The sequence below is a fragment of the Saimiri boliviensis genome, chromosome 5, assembly GCF_048565385.1.
Source record: "Saimiri boliviensis isolate mSaiBol1 chromosome 5, mSaiBol1.pri, whole genome shotgun sequence".
Classification (NCBI taxonomy): domain Eukaryota; kingdom Metazoa; phylum Chordata; class Mammalia; order Primates; family Cebidae; genus Saimiri; species Saimiri boliviensis.
Window position 1 is genome coordinate 10,052,576 of NC_133453.1, and position 16,871 is coordinate 10,069,446.

At 54.3% G+C, this 16,871-nt stretch overlaps 1 protein-coding gene across 1 annotated transcript; it reads left to right on the forward strand.

Moving 5' to 3' along the window:
- Positions 1-5,907: 5,907 nt before the first annotated feature.
- NMUR1 (neuromedin U receptor 1) lies at positions 5,908-10,204 on the forward strand. Its single transcript, XM_003930691.4, has 2 exons — positions 5,908-6,802; positions 9,503-10,204. The coding sequence occupies exons 1-2, from the start codon at positions 5,908-5,910 to the stop codon at positions 9,883-9,885; spliced, it is 1,278 nt and encodes a 425-aa protein (XP_003930740.3). The 3' UTR covers positions 9,886-10,204.
- Positions 10,205-16,871: the final 6,667 nt, after the last annotated feature.

The following is a 16,871-nucleotide window of genomic DNA, read 5'->3' on the forward strand; positions in this document are numbered from 1 at the left end:
GAACCTGGGAGGTGGAGCTTGCAGTGAGCCGAGATTGCACCGTTGCACTCCAGCCTGGGCAACAAGAGTGAAACTCCATTTCAGGAGAAAAAAAAAAAAAAGGAGTTAAAAGGAAAAACAAAGCTACTGAATCAAACACAGCAAACTGCTTCGGACCAGCCAGTTGCTGAGTGCTGATGCCGGTCACCTGTTACCGGGGGAGAAGTTTTTGTTCTGAAACCTCCCTTTGATCATGAGTGTGAGTATTTATCTTATTTTATTTTTATTTTTATTTATTTATTTATTTTTTGAGACAGAGTTTCGCTCTTGTTACCCAGGCTGGAGTGCAACGGCGCGATCTCGGCTCACCGCAACCTCCGCCTCCTGGGTTCAGGCGATTCTCCTGCCTCAGCCTCCTGAGTAGCTGGGATTACAGGCACGCGCCACCATGCCCAGCTAATTTTTTGTATTCTTAGTAGAGACGGGGGTTTCACCATGTTGACCAGGATGGTCTCGATCTCTTGACCTCGTGATCCACCCGTCTCGGACTCCCAAAGTGCTGGAATTACAGGTTTGAGCCACCGCGCCCGGCTCGAGTGTGAGTATTTATCAATGGGAAGACTCAAGAGGAGCTTCTGTAACACCCAAATGTGGTTTGTTAGCTGGGAAGGCTGGAGGACTTGAGAGTGGCCTTGATTGCTTGGAAGAGTAGGTGGCAGGAGCACCCTGGAGGCAGACAGTAAGAGCTGGCCCCAGTCCAAGGTGGCATAAGGGACACACAGGCCCTAGACACGAGAGACTCAGGCTTTTCCTGGCTTTCTTACTGTGTGACCTGAACTTGTCCTCCCTTTGGCCACAATCAGAGGTTGGGGCCTGATACGCAGGCCGAGCCCCTGGGAGGAGGTGGCGGGCTTCTTATGCCCAGCTCCCTGCCTGAAACCCTTGGGCTAGCTGTCTCTGGGAGAGGTCAGGTACAGGTCTCACAGCCCTCAAGGGGCAATGGGCAGGACACACAGTCCCCGGTGGCCCCCTCCAGGAGCAGGAGAGGCAGGGGCGACACTCGCCGGAGGTCTTCTCTGCTGCTGGTCCCTGCCAGGCTGCAGGGCTCGGGCTGCCTGCAAAGTGGCCAGGCTCCCGGCAAGCCCGAGTGCTCCTTTCCACCGGGGCTTAGCTCTCCTGCCCAGGGTGCTAGGGATCTTGACCTTCCAAACCCTGAGGGCACAGCTCCCACCCCAGTCTTGCCTCCCAGCAGCTTTCAGGTATCTTCCAGAGAATTCCAGGCTTTTCAATCCTACACTGTGTGCCACATTATTTCTCTTAATCCTTATGGCATCCCTGAGGGACAGGGGCTATAATTGTGTTTTACAGGCAAGGAAGCTGAGGCCTGAAGCGCAAAGTGGCTTATCTAAGGCTACACTGGCAGAATGTGGATTCTCACTCTGGCCTCTCGGCCTCCAAAGCCTGGACTCAGCGTGTTCCCTGCCTCGCTTTACCATCTCTCCCACCAGTTTCTGCGAGCAGAGCCAGGACTGGCGGCTCAGGGAGTGTGGGTGGACACCCTCACACAGGCCATGTGGCTCCCTGAGCTGCAATCCCACCCCCAAGATGGGAGCCTCACCACCTGAGGGCCCAGACCTTCCCCCTCTCTCCCGGCCATGACCCGGCTGGGACTGCGCAGAGCAGAGCTGGATGGGGAGAAGGGCCCAGGTGGGTATAGCAACTCTGCCTTGCTTCGGATATTTGCTGTTCCTGGCTCTCCTTGTGTGCCCTATGAAGCCCAAGTAACAAGGTGTTCTGGGTGGTCCCCATTGCCCGGGCTGCAGAGCACTGCCTCCCTCCTGCCCCAACCTCACCTCATCCTCCCTGCCTCCCCTCTGTAGGCAGTAAAGTGGGGTGGGGTTGGGGCATTTCTGGGGGACCCATGGGCTTGCCCGGAGCTGCTGGTCAGCCCAAAACTGAGAAGGTTCTGGTTTAAGCCCGGCCTGGGGCAGCAGCCTCTTGTGGCTCTCGGGAAGTCCCAGGGTGAGGAGGAGATATGGAGCCACTCACATGCTCTGGTCCCATTAGCCCTGCACATCGGGGGACCCGGGAGGAATCTCAGCAGCTCCTGGAGGCCCTGGTGGCCCTCCCTGGTGCATTTGCTGTTATACAGAGTTGAGTCCTTGGCCCCCTAGTCTAGGCAGATGCCCACCAGCCAAGCTCGGGAGATGAATGTGTGCACCCGGAAAACCTGGGGACACCACCTCCGGATGGAGCAGGAGGCAGCAGGATGTTACATGGTTGTGATGGGACACTGTGGTGGTGGCCTTGAGCTCAGGCCCAGAGGCCAGGGCCCCCAGGGCTCTCTGCCAGTGCAGAAGTGGGGGCCACAGCCGTTGTGACCACTGAGCCACTCCTTTTTTGCGGCTGCTCTTTAGTCTTTGATGGCAGCTACTGCAGTGTGGAAGATGCAGCCGCTGTAGGAATTCCTGACCGACAGGGGAGCCATTCTGCCTCTGTAAGGCTGGGTGGGTCCTTCCCCATCCCCTCCAGGGCTGTGTGCACCAAAAGTCCACAGGGACTTTCGGGCTGCTTAGAGTGTGTGCAGAGTGGTATGTGTGTGCGCGCACGTGTGTGGTGGTGTGCACACGGTGATGTGTGCATGCGTGTGTGTGCATGTGTGTGTGCGCGTGTGTGTGTGTGTGTGTTCCAGTGAAGGGCTGGGTCTACATGCTCGTCACTTGCTAAGAGCAGCCTATGACGCCCCAGTGGGCTCCGTTGCTGAGTGGTATCATCCCTCCTTGGCCGCCTGCTGTGGTGGCAGCCCCGTGACTGAGGATTTCTCCTGGACTAGCTCATTGGGGGCTGAGCAGTTGATTCTCAGGGCACCCCAGAATCACTTCTAGCAAGGCCCTGGGGACCATGTGCCCCTGTACTTCCCACAACTGTTCCCTGCCTGAGACTCTGTTTACATGTGGAGTTCCTGGGAAGGCCGCCCTGCTGCAGGCTCCTTGAGGGCCTAACTCCCATCCCCAAGCCCAGACAGTGACTCATGGAGTGGGGCGGGAGCGGGGAGGAGAGGGTGCAGGAAAGCTGGGGGAAGAAGGCGCCTCCAGTTGCCACTAGATGGTGATGATCCCACCCCACATTTCTTGAGTGCTGGCCATGTGCCAGCCCTGGTGCTGAATCTTGGCACTCAGTATCTCATGCCACGCTCACAATAGTGGCCATGGTGGTTAGCCCATTCTACAGGAAGGGGAACTGAGGCACAGAGCTTCTCAGCTCACAGCAGCCTCTTGGGGTCCTGGGGCTTTGTAACCTCTCCTGATGCTCCTCAAAGCGTGATTCAGGGGCCTGGAGCTCTCCAGAGGGCGTTTGTCAAATATGAGGATTTTTAGACTAAGGAGACCAAACTCTGGGCAAAGGTCCTGGAACCAGCCTGCGGGATCAATCATTTCTAGGGTCCCTAGAAGTTCCAGCGAGGAGCTGATTGCAGGACGGGAGAGTGGGGACAGGTGAGGCACTGGGGTTTGCATGTGGGCAGTGTGGGGGAGCAGAAGGAGCTGTGTCTGGGCATTCTTAGCTCTTCTCTAGATTCTCTCCATCCTGTCTATACTCCCACCCTTGGTATAGTAATGGGGGCAGAAGAAGATTTGAACGGATATGGGGGACGGTATTTGGGGCTGAGGACCATGGTGAGGACAGGGAAGCCCAGGGAGACAGGTGAGGAGGCGGGGGTCCACCACCAGGCTGGACTTTGGTGTGCTTTTTCAGAAGGCAGTGGGGGGCCCCAAGGAAGGGTTTCCAGCAGAGGGGTGACGGTCTTTGGTGGCTGCGGGAGGATGGACTGCAGGGAGAATGGGGGCTCCTGCGGGTCCTGCAGGGCGGAGCAACTGGACTCAGGGACTGGCAGCCCCAAAGGGAGCGGCGGGTGGGAGGGGCCGCGGAGGCCGCCATCCCGGCCCTTGGAGCCTGGGGGTATGAACCCCACCGGGGCATGTCGACTTCAACGGACCTTGGAGTGGGTTTGAATGTGGGGCAGGAGGAGCTGAGGGTCGCAGGGACACCGTGCGACCTCAGCACGCCGGAGGGCGGGGACCGCGCGCGAGCCCCAGGTCTCTCGGGCTCCTCCGCCGCGATCTGAGGCTGTTTTCTCATCTGTAAAATGGGTCGTTGCGAGGGTTCCGTGAGGTAACGCTGCTTGTGGAGGCGTCGCGTCCGACAGCCGCATCCTTCGCGGGTGCGGGAGGGGGCGCCGCGCTGGCTGCGGGGACGGCACTGCCCCCTGGCGGCGTTCCCGGGCGGACAGGCGGGGCGTCGGGGCGCGGGCTGGGGCTGCCGTCAGTCAGCCCATCGGCTCCCGCGTGGCGTGTCTGTCTGTCGCTCGGAGGGTGGACGCCGGGGTCTCGCAGGCCACATGGTAGGTGCGTGGGCGCCCGCGTGGGCGAAGGGCCTGCGGCTGGGCCGGGGCTCCGCGCTGGCAGGGTGGTCCCAGGGCGGGAGGGGTCCCAGGGCTCCGTCGGGGCGCCCCCCGCCCCTCCCAACCAGGGAGCCTTGCAGCCTCTCGGGTCCTTTGTGTCTTCCGGGCAGGGGCGCCGCGGGCTTGCGACCCTTATTCGAGGACTAGGTCGCCTTCCTTGAACCGGGGCTGGCGCCTGCTAATTCCCAGTTGGTCCCCGAGACTCCCGCGCTACGGTGCAGCGGGGGTGAGGGCGGGCGGGAAAAACGGCGGGGGACTGGACAGAAGAGAGGGAACCCCAGAGTTGGTAGTGCCAAGGGCATCAAATACGGAGACTTTGAACAGTTTGGGTGACAGAAAACAGAAAAAAAGAATCAACTTGTAGATCAGGCATTTGTAGTGTTTAGCCTTGACACTTCTTCACTGGACCCTCATCGTGACGAGGTCTCCAGAGCAAAGGGGTGATCCCCGTGCCTTTCCGTATGCCAGTCAAGCCCTGTGTTCATGCCTTTCATGGATTAAACTCCCTGGATCCTCCTAATAAGGAAACAGCCTCAGAGAGGCTACCGTGCTAAAGGTCACACAGCCTGGAACTGGGGAGGCTGGATTCGAATTCAGGCAGTTGCTTCCAGAGCCCTTGCTCTTGACCCTGTGATACCAGGCGTTGTGCTCATTTTACAGATGCCCAAACAAGTGCCTCATCTGGCATCATTGCTTGAAAGGGGAGACACCCAAGATCTGCCGTTTATTCAAAGGTTCCAATAGATCATGAAATTTAAAATCAAAGCTTCATGTGTTATCATTTTTTTAAAAATGTATATTTTTACTTTTTTATTTTTTTGAGACAGGGTTTTGCTCTGCTGCCCAGGCTGGAGCCCAGTGGCATGATCTTGGCTCATTGCAACCTCTGTCTCCTGGGTTCAAATGATTCTCCCACTTCAGCATCCCAAGTAGCTGGAATTACAGGTGTGTGCTATCATGCCTGGCTAATGTTTTGTATTGTTAGTAGAAATGAGGGTTCACCATGTTGGCCAGGCTGGTCTCGAACTCCTGACCTCAAGTGATCTGCCCGCCTCAGCTTCCCAAAGTGTTGGGATTACCGTGAGCCACTGCACCCAGCCGAATTTTTCATCTCTGACCTGTGGATGTAAGAGTTTTGTTTTCTTTCTCAGTGGTGCCTAAAATAATGGTCATTTTAGCGCTAATGTCACCTTTGGCTGGATGAGTTAGGACAGAGTCAGCATTCCCTGAATGGCCGGGTGCAGTGGCTTATGCCTATAATCCTAGCACTTTGGGAGGCCGAGGTGGGTGGATCACCTGAGGTCAGGAGTTCAAGACAAGCCTGGCCATCATGGTGAAACCCCATCTTTGTAAAATAAATAAATAATAAAAGTGTTATTGTTTAAAAAAAATCGCTTCTCGGCCTTTTGACTAAGATCAAGTGTAGCATTCCCTGAATGATCTTTCTGGGCATCTCTCCTCTGTTCCAGATGACTCTGTGCCTCAATTGCTCTGTCCTTCCTGGAGATCTGTCCCCAGGGGGTGCAAGGAGCCCCATGGTTTGCAATGGCAGTGCAGCCAGGGGGTACTTTGACCCTGAGGACTTGAACCTGACTGACGAGGCACTGAGATTCAAGTACCTGGGGCCCCAGCAGACAGAGCTGTTTGTGCCCATCTGTGCCACGTACCTGCTGATCTTCATGGTGGGTGCTGTGGGTAACGGGCTGACCTGCCTGGTCATCCTGCGCCACAAGGCCATGCACACGCCCACCAACTACTACCTCTTCAGCCTGGCCGTGTCGGACCTGCTGGTGCTGCTGGTGGGACTGCCCCTGGAGCTCTATGAGATGTGGCACAACTACCCCTACCTGCTGGGCATTGGCGGCTGCTATTTCCGAACGCTGCTGTTTGAGATGGTCTGCCTGGCTTCAGTGCTCAACGTCACTGCCCTAAGTGTGGAACGCTATGTGGCTGTGGTACACCCGCTCAAGGCTAGGTCCATGGTGACGCGGGCCCACGTGCGCCGAGTGCTTGGGGCCATCTGGGGTCTCGCGATGCTCTGCTCCCTGCCCAACACCAGCCTGCATGGCATCCGGCAGCTGCACCTGCCCTGCCGGGGCCCGGTGCCTGACTCAACCATGTGCATGCTGGTCCGCCCACGGGCCCTCTACAGCCTGGTGGTGCAGACCACCGCGCTGCTGTTCTTCTGTCTGCCGATGGCCATCATCAGTGTGCTCTACTTGCTCATTGGGCTGCGGCTGTGGCGGGAGAGGCTGCTGCTCATGCAGGAGGCCCAGGGCAGGGGCTCCGAAGCTGCCAGGTCCAGAGACACCTGCAGGCTCCAGCAGCGAGATCGGGGCCGGAGACAAGTGACCAAGATGCTGTGTAAGTGTCATGGCTGGGAAGAGGGGCTGAGCCAGGCACTGGGTATGAGGCTGGGGCTCCTGGGGCCTGGGGAAGGGGTTGAGTATCTGGGTTTGTGGGAGACGAGGAACTTCCCTAGTCTCGTGTGTGTGTGTGTGTGTGTGTGTGTGTGTGTGTGTGCGTGCATGTGTCTGAGTTCACACTCCTGTGTACTCTTTTAGATTACCCTGTTAGACTCTTACACCTGTTAATGGCTAATGGTAAGACTGATTGTGTAATTTGTGGAGTTCACTGCAAAATGAAAATTCAGGGTCGCTTTTTCAAAAGTGAATAAGAATGTTAAGATAACAATAGAGCATTAAACCAAGCCCAGGACCCTGCTAAGCCTGGGGCCCTGGCTCTAGAACCAAAACACAAGAAAGGGCAGGGGCATGTGGTGGGCTCCAGGAGACAGAAAACGGGATCTGGACCCTCCAGATTTTACCTCGGTTTTTTTTTTTTTTTTTGAGGCAGGGTCTTGCTCTGTTGCCCAGACTGGAGTACAGTGGTATGACCACGGCTCACTGAAGCCTCAAACCTCCTGGACTCAAGCTATCTTCCTACCTCACTCAGACTCCTAAGTAGCTAGAGCTACAGGTGCATGCCACCATGCCCAGCTAGTTTTTTCATTTTTGTAGAGACCGGGTCTCACTTTGTTGCCAGAGCAGGTCTTGAGCTCCTGGTCTCAAGTGATCCTCCCACCTCAGTCAGCCTCCCAGAGTGCTGGGATTACAGGCATAAGCCACTGCGCCTGGCTCTTCTTGGTTATTGCACGTCTTGGCCCTGTTCTTCCCTGCAGCAGCCTGTGAGGCATGGCCACGGGCACATTGTCTCCTTTCCTGAGGAACTGCCCTCTTCTCTTAGAGATGAGTGAAAAGTTCCAGGAAGAATTCTGTGGGGTGGGGCTTAGGTCATGGGCCACCTCCTGAGCCAGAGTGGCAGGATGCTGAGGTACACAACCCCCAGTGGAACCGCACAGTGGGATCTGGGGGAAGCAAAGTCCCCCAGAGAAGGGGAGGAGGGTGCTGGAGAGGCCAAGTGCGGAATTTCCCCCCATGCCATGTCTGCAGTTCCCTGGGAACCACCGGAGCGACCATTTGTCTAAAGAGCCCCATCGGGAGGTGTGTCTGTGAGGGCTAGGCTCAGGGCACAGGGCATCAGGCCGGAGACGTTCGGGTTGGGGCAGGCCAGGGTGCGCCCAGCTGGGATGAGGCTCCAGATCTTTGTGGCCTGGACCAGGCTTTTTTTCAAAAGCTGTGGCCCTGGGGAATCGAGACAAACTGATGCGAAGCCAATCACGGATCCGCCCCACCTACCTCCCTGCATCCCAGCTCAACCCCAACTCAGCAGAGCCTGAATCAGGCCAGTGGGGTGAGTTGGGTTGGGAGAGGGCCACCTAGACTTTGGACAGAGCCAGCTAACTGAGGGCTGCCCCATCCCCAGAGTGAGTCACTCCTCTCGCCCCTCAGGCACCATCCCAGAGCCCAGAGTCTCTTGTGCAGCCTGAGATGGGACTGAGCCCAGAGCTGTGTTTCTGCCTCCCAGCTCTGCACTGTGAAGCTTGTGCTCGTAACCAGCTGCCCCCGTCGCCCTGCCTTCTGCCCTACTATCCCATCCCCTCCCTGAAAACACAGGTGGGCAGTCTGCAGTAGGTGCTCAGCTGGGATGGCTCAATCCTGGAAGGTGGGCTTCCTGCTTGCTGGCCTTCTCTCTTCCCTCCCTCCCCCCTGTCCTCCCTTATCCACTTTCCAAGGACCCTCTGTGCACCAGGCCAGGTGCTGGGGATGTTGTGAGCAATGTCCTTTATGAAATCTGGGATTATGAGAAAACCATGCTAGGGTATGATGGGGAAGCCGCTGCCTGGCAAAGCTAGGAAGTTGCAGCAGCAAACCCAAGAAACAAGAAACAAAAATCATAGCTGGCCCAGTGGCGGAGACCCAAGGAAGGGCATGGATGGGTAAGACGCAGGCAGGAGGGATTTGGGGAGAAAGAGTGAAGCTTTGGCCAAACTGTCCTACCTTTTGCTAGGGAGGGGGTGGGCAAGGCCCTGGCAGATAGTGGGGGGCAGGTTAGTGCAGGGCAAGATATTCAGATGGGACTTGGGGAGCTGGGGGCTGGAGCTGAAAAGGCCAGGGGCCAAGGCAGGCAGTGTGTGGATGTGTACGTGTGTCTGTGTGTGTGCATGTATGCGTGTGTGTGTCTCACTCTCCCTGGCCCCATCATCTCCTGTCTGCTGCTTTCTGAGCATGCGCCCCTTTCTTCTTCTGTGTACGTATGCATCAGCAAGCATGGCCCCCCAGGGGGCATCTAGAGTGGCCCTAGCCCCACAGCCTGTTTCACCCCAGTAGTTCAGCAGCCACAGCTAAGTGTCACCCAATTCCAAACTCCAGAGTGACAGAATCTGACTGGGCCAGCTGGGCACGGGTGTCCATGCCTGGTCCAATCAGCTGTGGCCAGAGGCAGGGACTTGCCCCACTGCCCACAGTCAGTGACAGTGGTGAGGGCAGCCTCTTTGAGAAAGGCATGGCCGGAACAGGCATTTCTAGAAACTTACCTGGGCGATGGGTGAGGGTGGCCTGTGGGGTGGGAGATGAAGTGAGAATGGGTAGCCCAAACTGAAGCCCGGGAAGGCAGCTGAGGGGGCTCCAGCAGGCACTCAGCCTCCCTTCTCTGTCCCTGCAGTTGTCCTGGTCGTGGTATTCGGCATCTGCTGGGCCCCGTTCCATGCAGACCGCGTCATGTGGAGCCTCGTGTCACAGTGGACAGGGGGCCTGAAGTTGGCCTTCCAGTACCTGCACGTCATCTCCGGTGTCTTCTTCTACCTCGGCTCGGCAGCCAACCCGGTGCTCTACAGCCTCATGTCCAGCCGCTTCCGAGAGACCTTCCAGGAGACCCTGTGCCTCAGAGCCCGCTGCCACCGCCTGAGACCTCACCACAGCTCCTACAGCCTCAGCAGGGTGACCACAGGCAGCACCCTGTGTGACGTGTGCACCCCAGGCAGCAGGATCCACCCCCTGGCTGGGAACGATGGCCCAGAGAGGCAGCAAGAGACTGACCCGCTGTGAGTGGAGCCTCAAAGTGGCTTCACCTGGAGGGGCCGGAGGGCCACGTGGAACTGCGTGGAACTGGGGAGACACACCTGCCTTCCTCTGCAGGGATACCTTCACCTGCTGTCTCCTGTTCAGCCTAGAGATTCTGACTGGCATGTCAGTTTCCCTCAGAGGGAAACAGCAGGAGGAAGGACTGATCTCTGATTGCTGAGGACTCATACTGGCCAGGCGCCACACCGTGTGCTTCTTTTTTTTTTTTTTGAGACCGAGTTTCGCTCTTGTTACCCAGGCTGGAGTGCAATGGCGCGATCTCGGCTCACTGCAACCTCCGCCTCCTGGGTTCAGGCAATTCTCCTGCCTCAGCCTCCTGAGTAGCTGGGATTACAGGCACGTGCCACCATGCCCAGCTAATTTTTTTGTATTTTTAGTAGAGACGGGGTTTTACCATGTTGACCAGGATGGTCTCGATCTCTCGACCTCGTGATCCACCCGCCTCGGCCTCCCAAAGTGCTGGGATTACAGGCTTGAGCCACCGCGCCCGGCCTACCGTGTGCTTCTTATCCCTCACTGCCACTTCCCCAGTTCAAGTCCTTCCCCTGCAGAAACACCATGATTAGCTGGGGCTCAGCAGTCCTCCCTCTGGGGATTCCCGCCACCACTGCCAGTTTCTGAAACGGTCCCACTGGGCCCTCCTGTCCTTCCCAGGTCCTGTTCAGGTTCTGGCAGGGGCCCAGGGATCCAGGAGACCTGGTTCCAATCTCCGCCCTGCTGTCACCATCTTGTCACGTAGCATCAAGCATATCAGTCCATCTTTCTAGGCCTCAGTTCCTTGCTTGAAAAATGAAAGAGGCATTGGCTTTCCACAGTGTCACACTTAGACACTTTAGCTGTGGTTTTCTTTCTGTGTTAAGTTACTGCTTGTAATGAAACGAACAATACTTTCAGACTGACAGGGCGGAAATTATTTTCTGTATTTTTATCAGCCCCAAGCTCTACTTCCTCCCTGACCTCCACATGCATCCCCAGCCCCTCCCAGCACAAGTGCGGCAGAGCCAGCAAGGAAGCAACCCCACCCCCACCACAGCCCACCTATGTGCAGGCTGGCTCGAGGGCCCAGTGAGCAGAGCACTGGACTTGGCTCGCCAGAGGGTCTCTGAGGCCAAGAGACACGGTAAACCAAGGGCAAGGAGTGATGCTGTGGAGGGCTCTGCTGAACTCAATGCAGTGAGAAGAGGGACAGGGACAAGTCATCCTTGAAACCGAGACCCATTCTGAGTCCCTGCGAGCCAAGTCAGTGCTCAGCCAGGACTTAATTCATGGATGAAACTTGTCCTGCTGCCAGTCACTGGGTCTTGTCCTCCTGAGAGGAAGTCCTGGCTTCCATGGCTGGGAGCAGCAGGATGGCCTGGGGTCGGTCTGTCCAGGGTTCTCTCTGCAGACAGCTTCCTAGCTTGTGCCCCTAGCTCATCCTCCCTGGCGAGAAAGTGGAGGATGTGGTACAGGGTTGCAGATAATGTTTAGTTAAAAAAATTCAATTATAAAAATATTAAACACTCATCACAGAAAATTTGGAAAGTACAAATAAGCAAAAATGAAAATAAGTTTTAAACATGTAAAACCTCAGGCCAGGCATGGTGGCTCACGCTTGTAATCTCAGCACTTTGGGAGACCAAGGCGGGTGGATCACCTGAGCTCGGGAGTTTGAGACCAGCCTGGCCAACATGGTGAAACCCTATCTCTACTAAAAAATAGAAAAATTAGCAGAGTGTGGTGGCAGGTGCCTGTAATCCCAGTCACTCGGGAGGCTGAGGCAGGAGAATTGCTTGAATCCAGGAGGCAGAGGTGGCAGTGAGCTGAGATCGCGCCACTGCACTCCAGCCTGGGCAATAGAGTGAGACTCCTCCTCAAAAACAAACAAACAAACAAAAAATATAAAACTTCCCTTGCCAGGGGCTGGGGAAAGGAAAGGTGAGGAGTTGTTTAATTCATACAGAGTTCCAATTTGCAAAATGAAAAAGCTCTGGAGATCAGTTGTACAATAATGTAAATATACTTAACGATACTGAACTGGTTAAGATGGTATATTTTATGTGTATTTTACTGATTTTTTTTTAAAGAAGATTAAATCCAAAGGAAAGAAAAAATGAAAACTACCCATAGCTTTATTCTGAGGCAGCAGCAGTGGCGTGCTTTCTCCTAGTGATATTTCACACGGTTATTTTATTTTATATAAACAATACGCATACACAATTTTGTATCTGGCCTTTTGCCCAGTGGATGTTCTATCCAAGCTCACGCCTGCATTCATCTGACTCATGGGCTCCACCGTGATGGGCCTTGGCCAGCCCTGGGGAGTGGGACTTAGCACATACCGTCTGGGTGAATTTCTCCATGCCGCCCAGGAAGGCCCGGGTGCCTCTGCCTCCTCAGTCCCTGGCTCGGGGAAGGAAGAGCCTCCTGTCTGTCAGTACTGCCCAGTGGACAAGTTCTGGAAGAAGCACAGGGGCTCCCGGACAGAGAGAACAGGGGCTGGGGGTGGGGAGGGGGGGACGCTGAAGACAACGGGAGAAGTGGGGGCCTCGTGGAGGCCAGATTGTGGATGAGGCAGCTGAGGGGAGGCTGGCTTGGGGAGAGGGTTTCCTCGGGGGGGGGGTCCTGAGCCTGCCTTGACTGAACACACACAGTAAAGCCCTGAGAGGGGCCAGCGGAGACAGCTCCTAAGCTGTGGGAGAGCATTCAGACTGCTGGAGAGCGATATACGTGAATCTTTATTGCAAACTTTGGGGTTTTGTTGTTGCTTTTTGAGACAAGATCTTGCTCTCACTCAGGCTGGAGTGCGGTGGTGCCATCAGGGCTCACTGCAGCCTTGACCTCCCAGGCTCAAGCGATCCTCCCGCCTCAGTCTCTTGAGTGGCTGGGACCTCAGGCATGCCCTGGTTAATTTTTGAGTTTTTTTGTTTTTGATTTTGTTTTTTTGAGATGGAGTCTCACTCTGTCGCCAGGCTGGAGTGCCTTGGCACAATCTCAGCTCCCTGCAACCTCTGCCTCCCAGGTTCAAGTGATTCTCCCGCCTCAGCCTCGCAAGTAGCTGGAACTACAGGTGTGCACCACCACACCCAGCTGATTTTTGTATTTTTAATAGAGACAAGGTTTCACCATGGTGGCCAGGATAGTCTCGATCTCCTGACCTCATGATCCACCTTCATTGGCCTCCCAAAGTGCTAGGATTACAGGAGCAAGCTGCCACACCTGGCCAATTTTTTGGGTTTTGGAGTGGGGAGCTGCTGTTGTTTTTGTAGAGATGGAGTTTTGGCATGTTGCCCAGGCTAGTATTGAACTCCTGGGGTGAAGCTATCTTCCTGCTTGAAGCCAGAGACCAGGCTGGGCAACACAGCGAGATCTTATTTCTACCAAAAAAAAAAAAAAAAAAATTAGCTGGGTGCTGTGGTAGTGTGTGCCAGTAGTCCCAGCTACACAGGAGGCTGAGACAGGAGGATCACTTGAGCCCACCAGGAGTTTGAGACTACAGTGATCCCACCACTGCGCTCCAACCTGGGTGACAGAGTGAGATCTCATCTGTAAAAAACAAAAATAAAAAGGCTCTTTAAATTGTTGGTTTGTTTTGAATTAGGATTTTAAAATGTCTACACATTACATTTAGTTTGTTCAGATTCTTTCTTGCGTCTCTGTATGACACTTCTCCCCAGCTACGCGGCAAGACGCCTCTAGCATGAGGGTCTTACGACCTACTTCACACTAGGTAGGCCTGTGAATTCCTTTATGACCCTGCTTTATGGGAGAAAGGCAGGAGCACATCACAGAGACCTTGTTTCTGTGGGTTTTCTCAACTGCCAAGGGGCCATATTTTGGCACATTTATGGATTCTGCTTCTTGTGTCTTATCCTGTCCTTGTTACTGATTTTAATAAGAATACTTCTTGGCAGAATGCGGTGATTCAATTTGCTAATTCTTGGTTTGAACCTTGCATCTGTTCACAAATGAAATAGGCTTTTGCCTTTTCTTTAATTGTTCTTGATCAGTTTTCTTAAACTATTTGGGCTAACCTCATGAAGTAAGCTAGGCAAAAGAGTTTAGCGAAGTACTGTATCTAAAACAGGCAGGCAGATTTTTCTTTATACTCTCATTCCGTCCTAATTTGGGTCTCTCTGAAGCTAGGATAAGGCTAGCACCCTTTACTCAAGATCACCCTTCCCTGAATAGTTCCCAAACACACACAGTATCCCCAAATTGTCACTCTTCAAGTCCCAACGTGGGACTAACTCCTAGGAGCTTGATCCTCCTACTGAGACTACTGGTGTTAATGGTCATGGGGTCTTGTGAGAGCACATGTTCCTGACAGTCCAATGCAAAGAAACTAGGAGAGAGTATTAAGTGATTGCGCCTTAACTTATTTAAATGTAAAATGAAAACCATTATTACCATCTAAGTCACACGTGTGTTTTGAGACGTCCATGATAAAACGTATGAAAAAGCAACCGGTACACTGCGTGGCACAAACACGCAGCGGGGCAGGTGGAGGGGGCGGCTACAGCAGCGACAGCCTTAACGGCGTGACCCTCAACTGTCGTCTCCGTGCCTCCTTCCCGGCTGGCAACGGCGAGGTCGCTAACACAGCCCTCACTGGGCGGGACGCTGCCTGGACGGTTTAAGGCCCAGAACGCCGGGAACACATCAGGGCACACGCGCCCTCAAGGACCGGTCGCTTTAACTACCCTATTCACTTTCCGACGGTCCCACCGCTAGAGGAGCGTCGGAGCGCGCGACCCGCTCATCAACTCCCCGAACTCTGGGGCGTTTCGGCCTTCTCGCCTACCAACCGGGCGCGAACACTTGGGACACCGCGCGCACCAGGACCAGCGGACCCAAAGCACAGCCCCCGGCGCCGGACAGCAGCAAAACGTCCGCGCCACTGGCCGGCGCAGCACGTGCAGCGCCTTCACCCGACTCGAGACTCCGCCCCCAGGCTCCGCACCGCCGGGGCTCTGATTGGGCGAAGCGGAGTCACGAGGGCGCCGTCGCTCTACGTGTCGGTCTTCCCCGCGGTCCTTGGGTCTTGCGCAGTCGCTGTGAGGGCGCCCTCTTCGTGTCCGCGTGCGCGGCCTTACCCGGGCTCTCCCCGGGCGTCGTGCCTGCGGCCGTCAGGCGCGGTGGCTCGCAGGCCACACCACCCAGGGCGTTGGCGGGCTTTGGGCGGGGGCCCTACACCTGCGACAGCGTTAAGGGAGAACCTGTTAGAGACAAGGGCTGACGTGGGCAGCGAGTGTTGTCGACTCATTTGTGTTCTGAATTCTGGTGGGGGTAGTGATGGTCACTGTCCCAGTTCACAGAATTCTGCGGCTGGATAGGTAAAGGTACTTGAATTGTGGGTACTTTATTTGGCCCCGTGTCCCCTTTATTTTGGCCCAGTGTGCTTCCATTTGAGTAGTCTGTGGTGGAATTTTATTTTTATTTTTATTTTTTTAAAAAAGAAACAGTTATTTAAAAACACATGATGGAGGCAGCAAAGTGAGAGAAGTAGGGAGGAATTCTTGGAATTTGCCTGGTTTTTTTTTTTTAGTTTCTTAACCTTAAGGAGTTTCCTCTTGTAGATTGTGGCAAAAGAGAAGGTATGGGAGACCGCACCTACAACATCAAAAATCACCTTTTCTGCCGGGCGCGGTGGCTCAAGCCTGTAATCCCAGCACTTTGGGAGGCCGAGGCGGGTGGATCACCAGGTCGAGAGATTGAGACCATCCTGGTCAACATGGTGAAACCCCGTCTCTACTAAAAGTGCAAAAAATTAGCTGGGCGTGGTGGCGCGTGCCTGTAATCCCAGCTACTCAGGAGGCTGAGGCAGGAGAATTGCCTGAGCCCAGGAGGCGGAGGTTGCGGTGAGCCGAGATCGCGCCATTGCACTCCAGCCTGGGTAACAAGGGCGAAACTCCGTCTCAAAAAAAAAAAAAAAAAAAAAAAAAAAAAATCACCTTTTCTATTTTTCTGTTCGCTGGTGTGAGTAAAAGATACCAAATGAAAATACAAAGTTAAGTTGAGGCCTAATGTGAGTTTATTAGCAATTTACTGTTGGAAATACTAGAGGCAAAACGTGCAAGGCTTGGAATGTGTGGAGGCTCTATGATGTACCTAATAATAATCTTGTCCATTTTGTGCAGGAAAAAAATCAAGGTGAACTGAAGAAAATGAGCCTTGCCTCAAAGGAGGTAGAAGATGGGGAAGATGAGATGCGAGAAGATAAGGACAATGGCGGTAGAGACGAGGTAATTATATGTACTGCATTGAGCAGAGTAGCATTTATTATTAATGTCAACAATCAAAATCCACAGTAAAGCAGTTAAACTGCATTGTTCAATCTCAAAAGTTGGCCAGGATGGGTAGCTCTTGCCTGTAATCCCAGCACTTTGGGAGGCAGAGTAGAGTGGGCCGCTTGAGCCCAGGAGTTTGAGACCATCCTGGGCAACATGGTGAAACCCGCCTCTACTAAAAATGTAGAAATTAGCCAGACATGGTGTCTCCCACCTGTAATCCCAGCTACTCAGGAGGCTGAGGCAGGAGAATCACTTGAACCTGGGAGGTGGAGGTTATGGTGAGCAAAGATCGTGCCACTGCACTCCGGCCTGGGAGACAGAGTTTGTCTCAAAGAAAAAAACACAAACCTCAAAAGTGATACTGCAAACACTGTCCAACTAATTTTACAAGTTCACATTAAGCTTGATGTCAGACTCTGACCAGATCATTTCGAGAAAAGGAGATCACAGACTACTCCCTAATGAGCATAGATTCAAAAATTCCAGAAATATTAGAAAATTGAATATCAATATTATGCAAACAGTAGTACATCATAATGTGTAGTGGCCAAGTGTGGGTTATTTGGGGAATGTTGAGGTGTTTTATGTTTGTAAAGTGATACTGGTTGTTTGAAAATACTGGTTTAAAAGAAAATCTCGGCTGCGCATGGTGGCTCACGCCTGTAGTCCCAGCACATT

Coding starts and splice junctions, on each gene's coding strand:
- NMUR1 (XM_003930691.4), top strand. CDS start 5,908: ATGACTCTGTGCCTCAATTGCTCTGTCCTTCCTGGAGATCTGTCCCCA. Junction 6,803..9,502: donor ACAAGTGACCAAGATGCTGT/GTAAGTGTCATG, acceptor CTGTCCCTGCAG/TTGTCCTGGTCGTGGTATTC.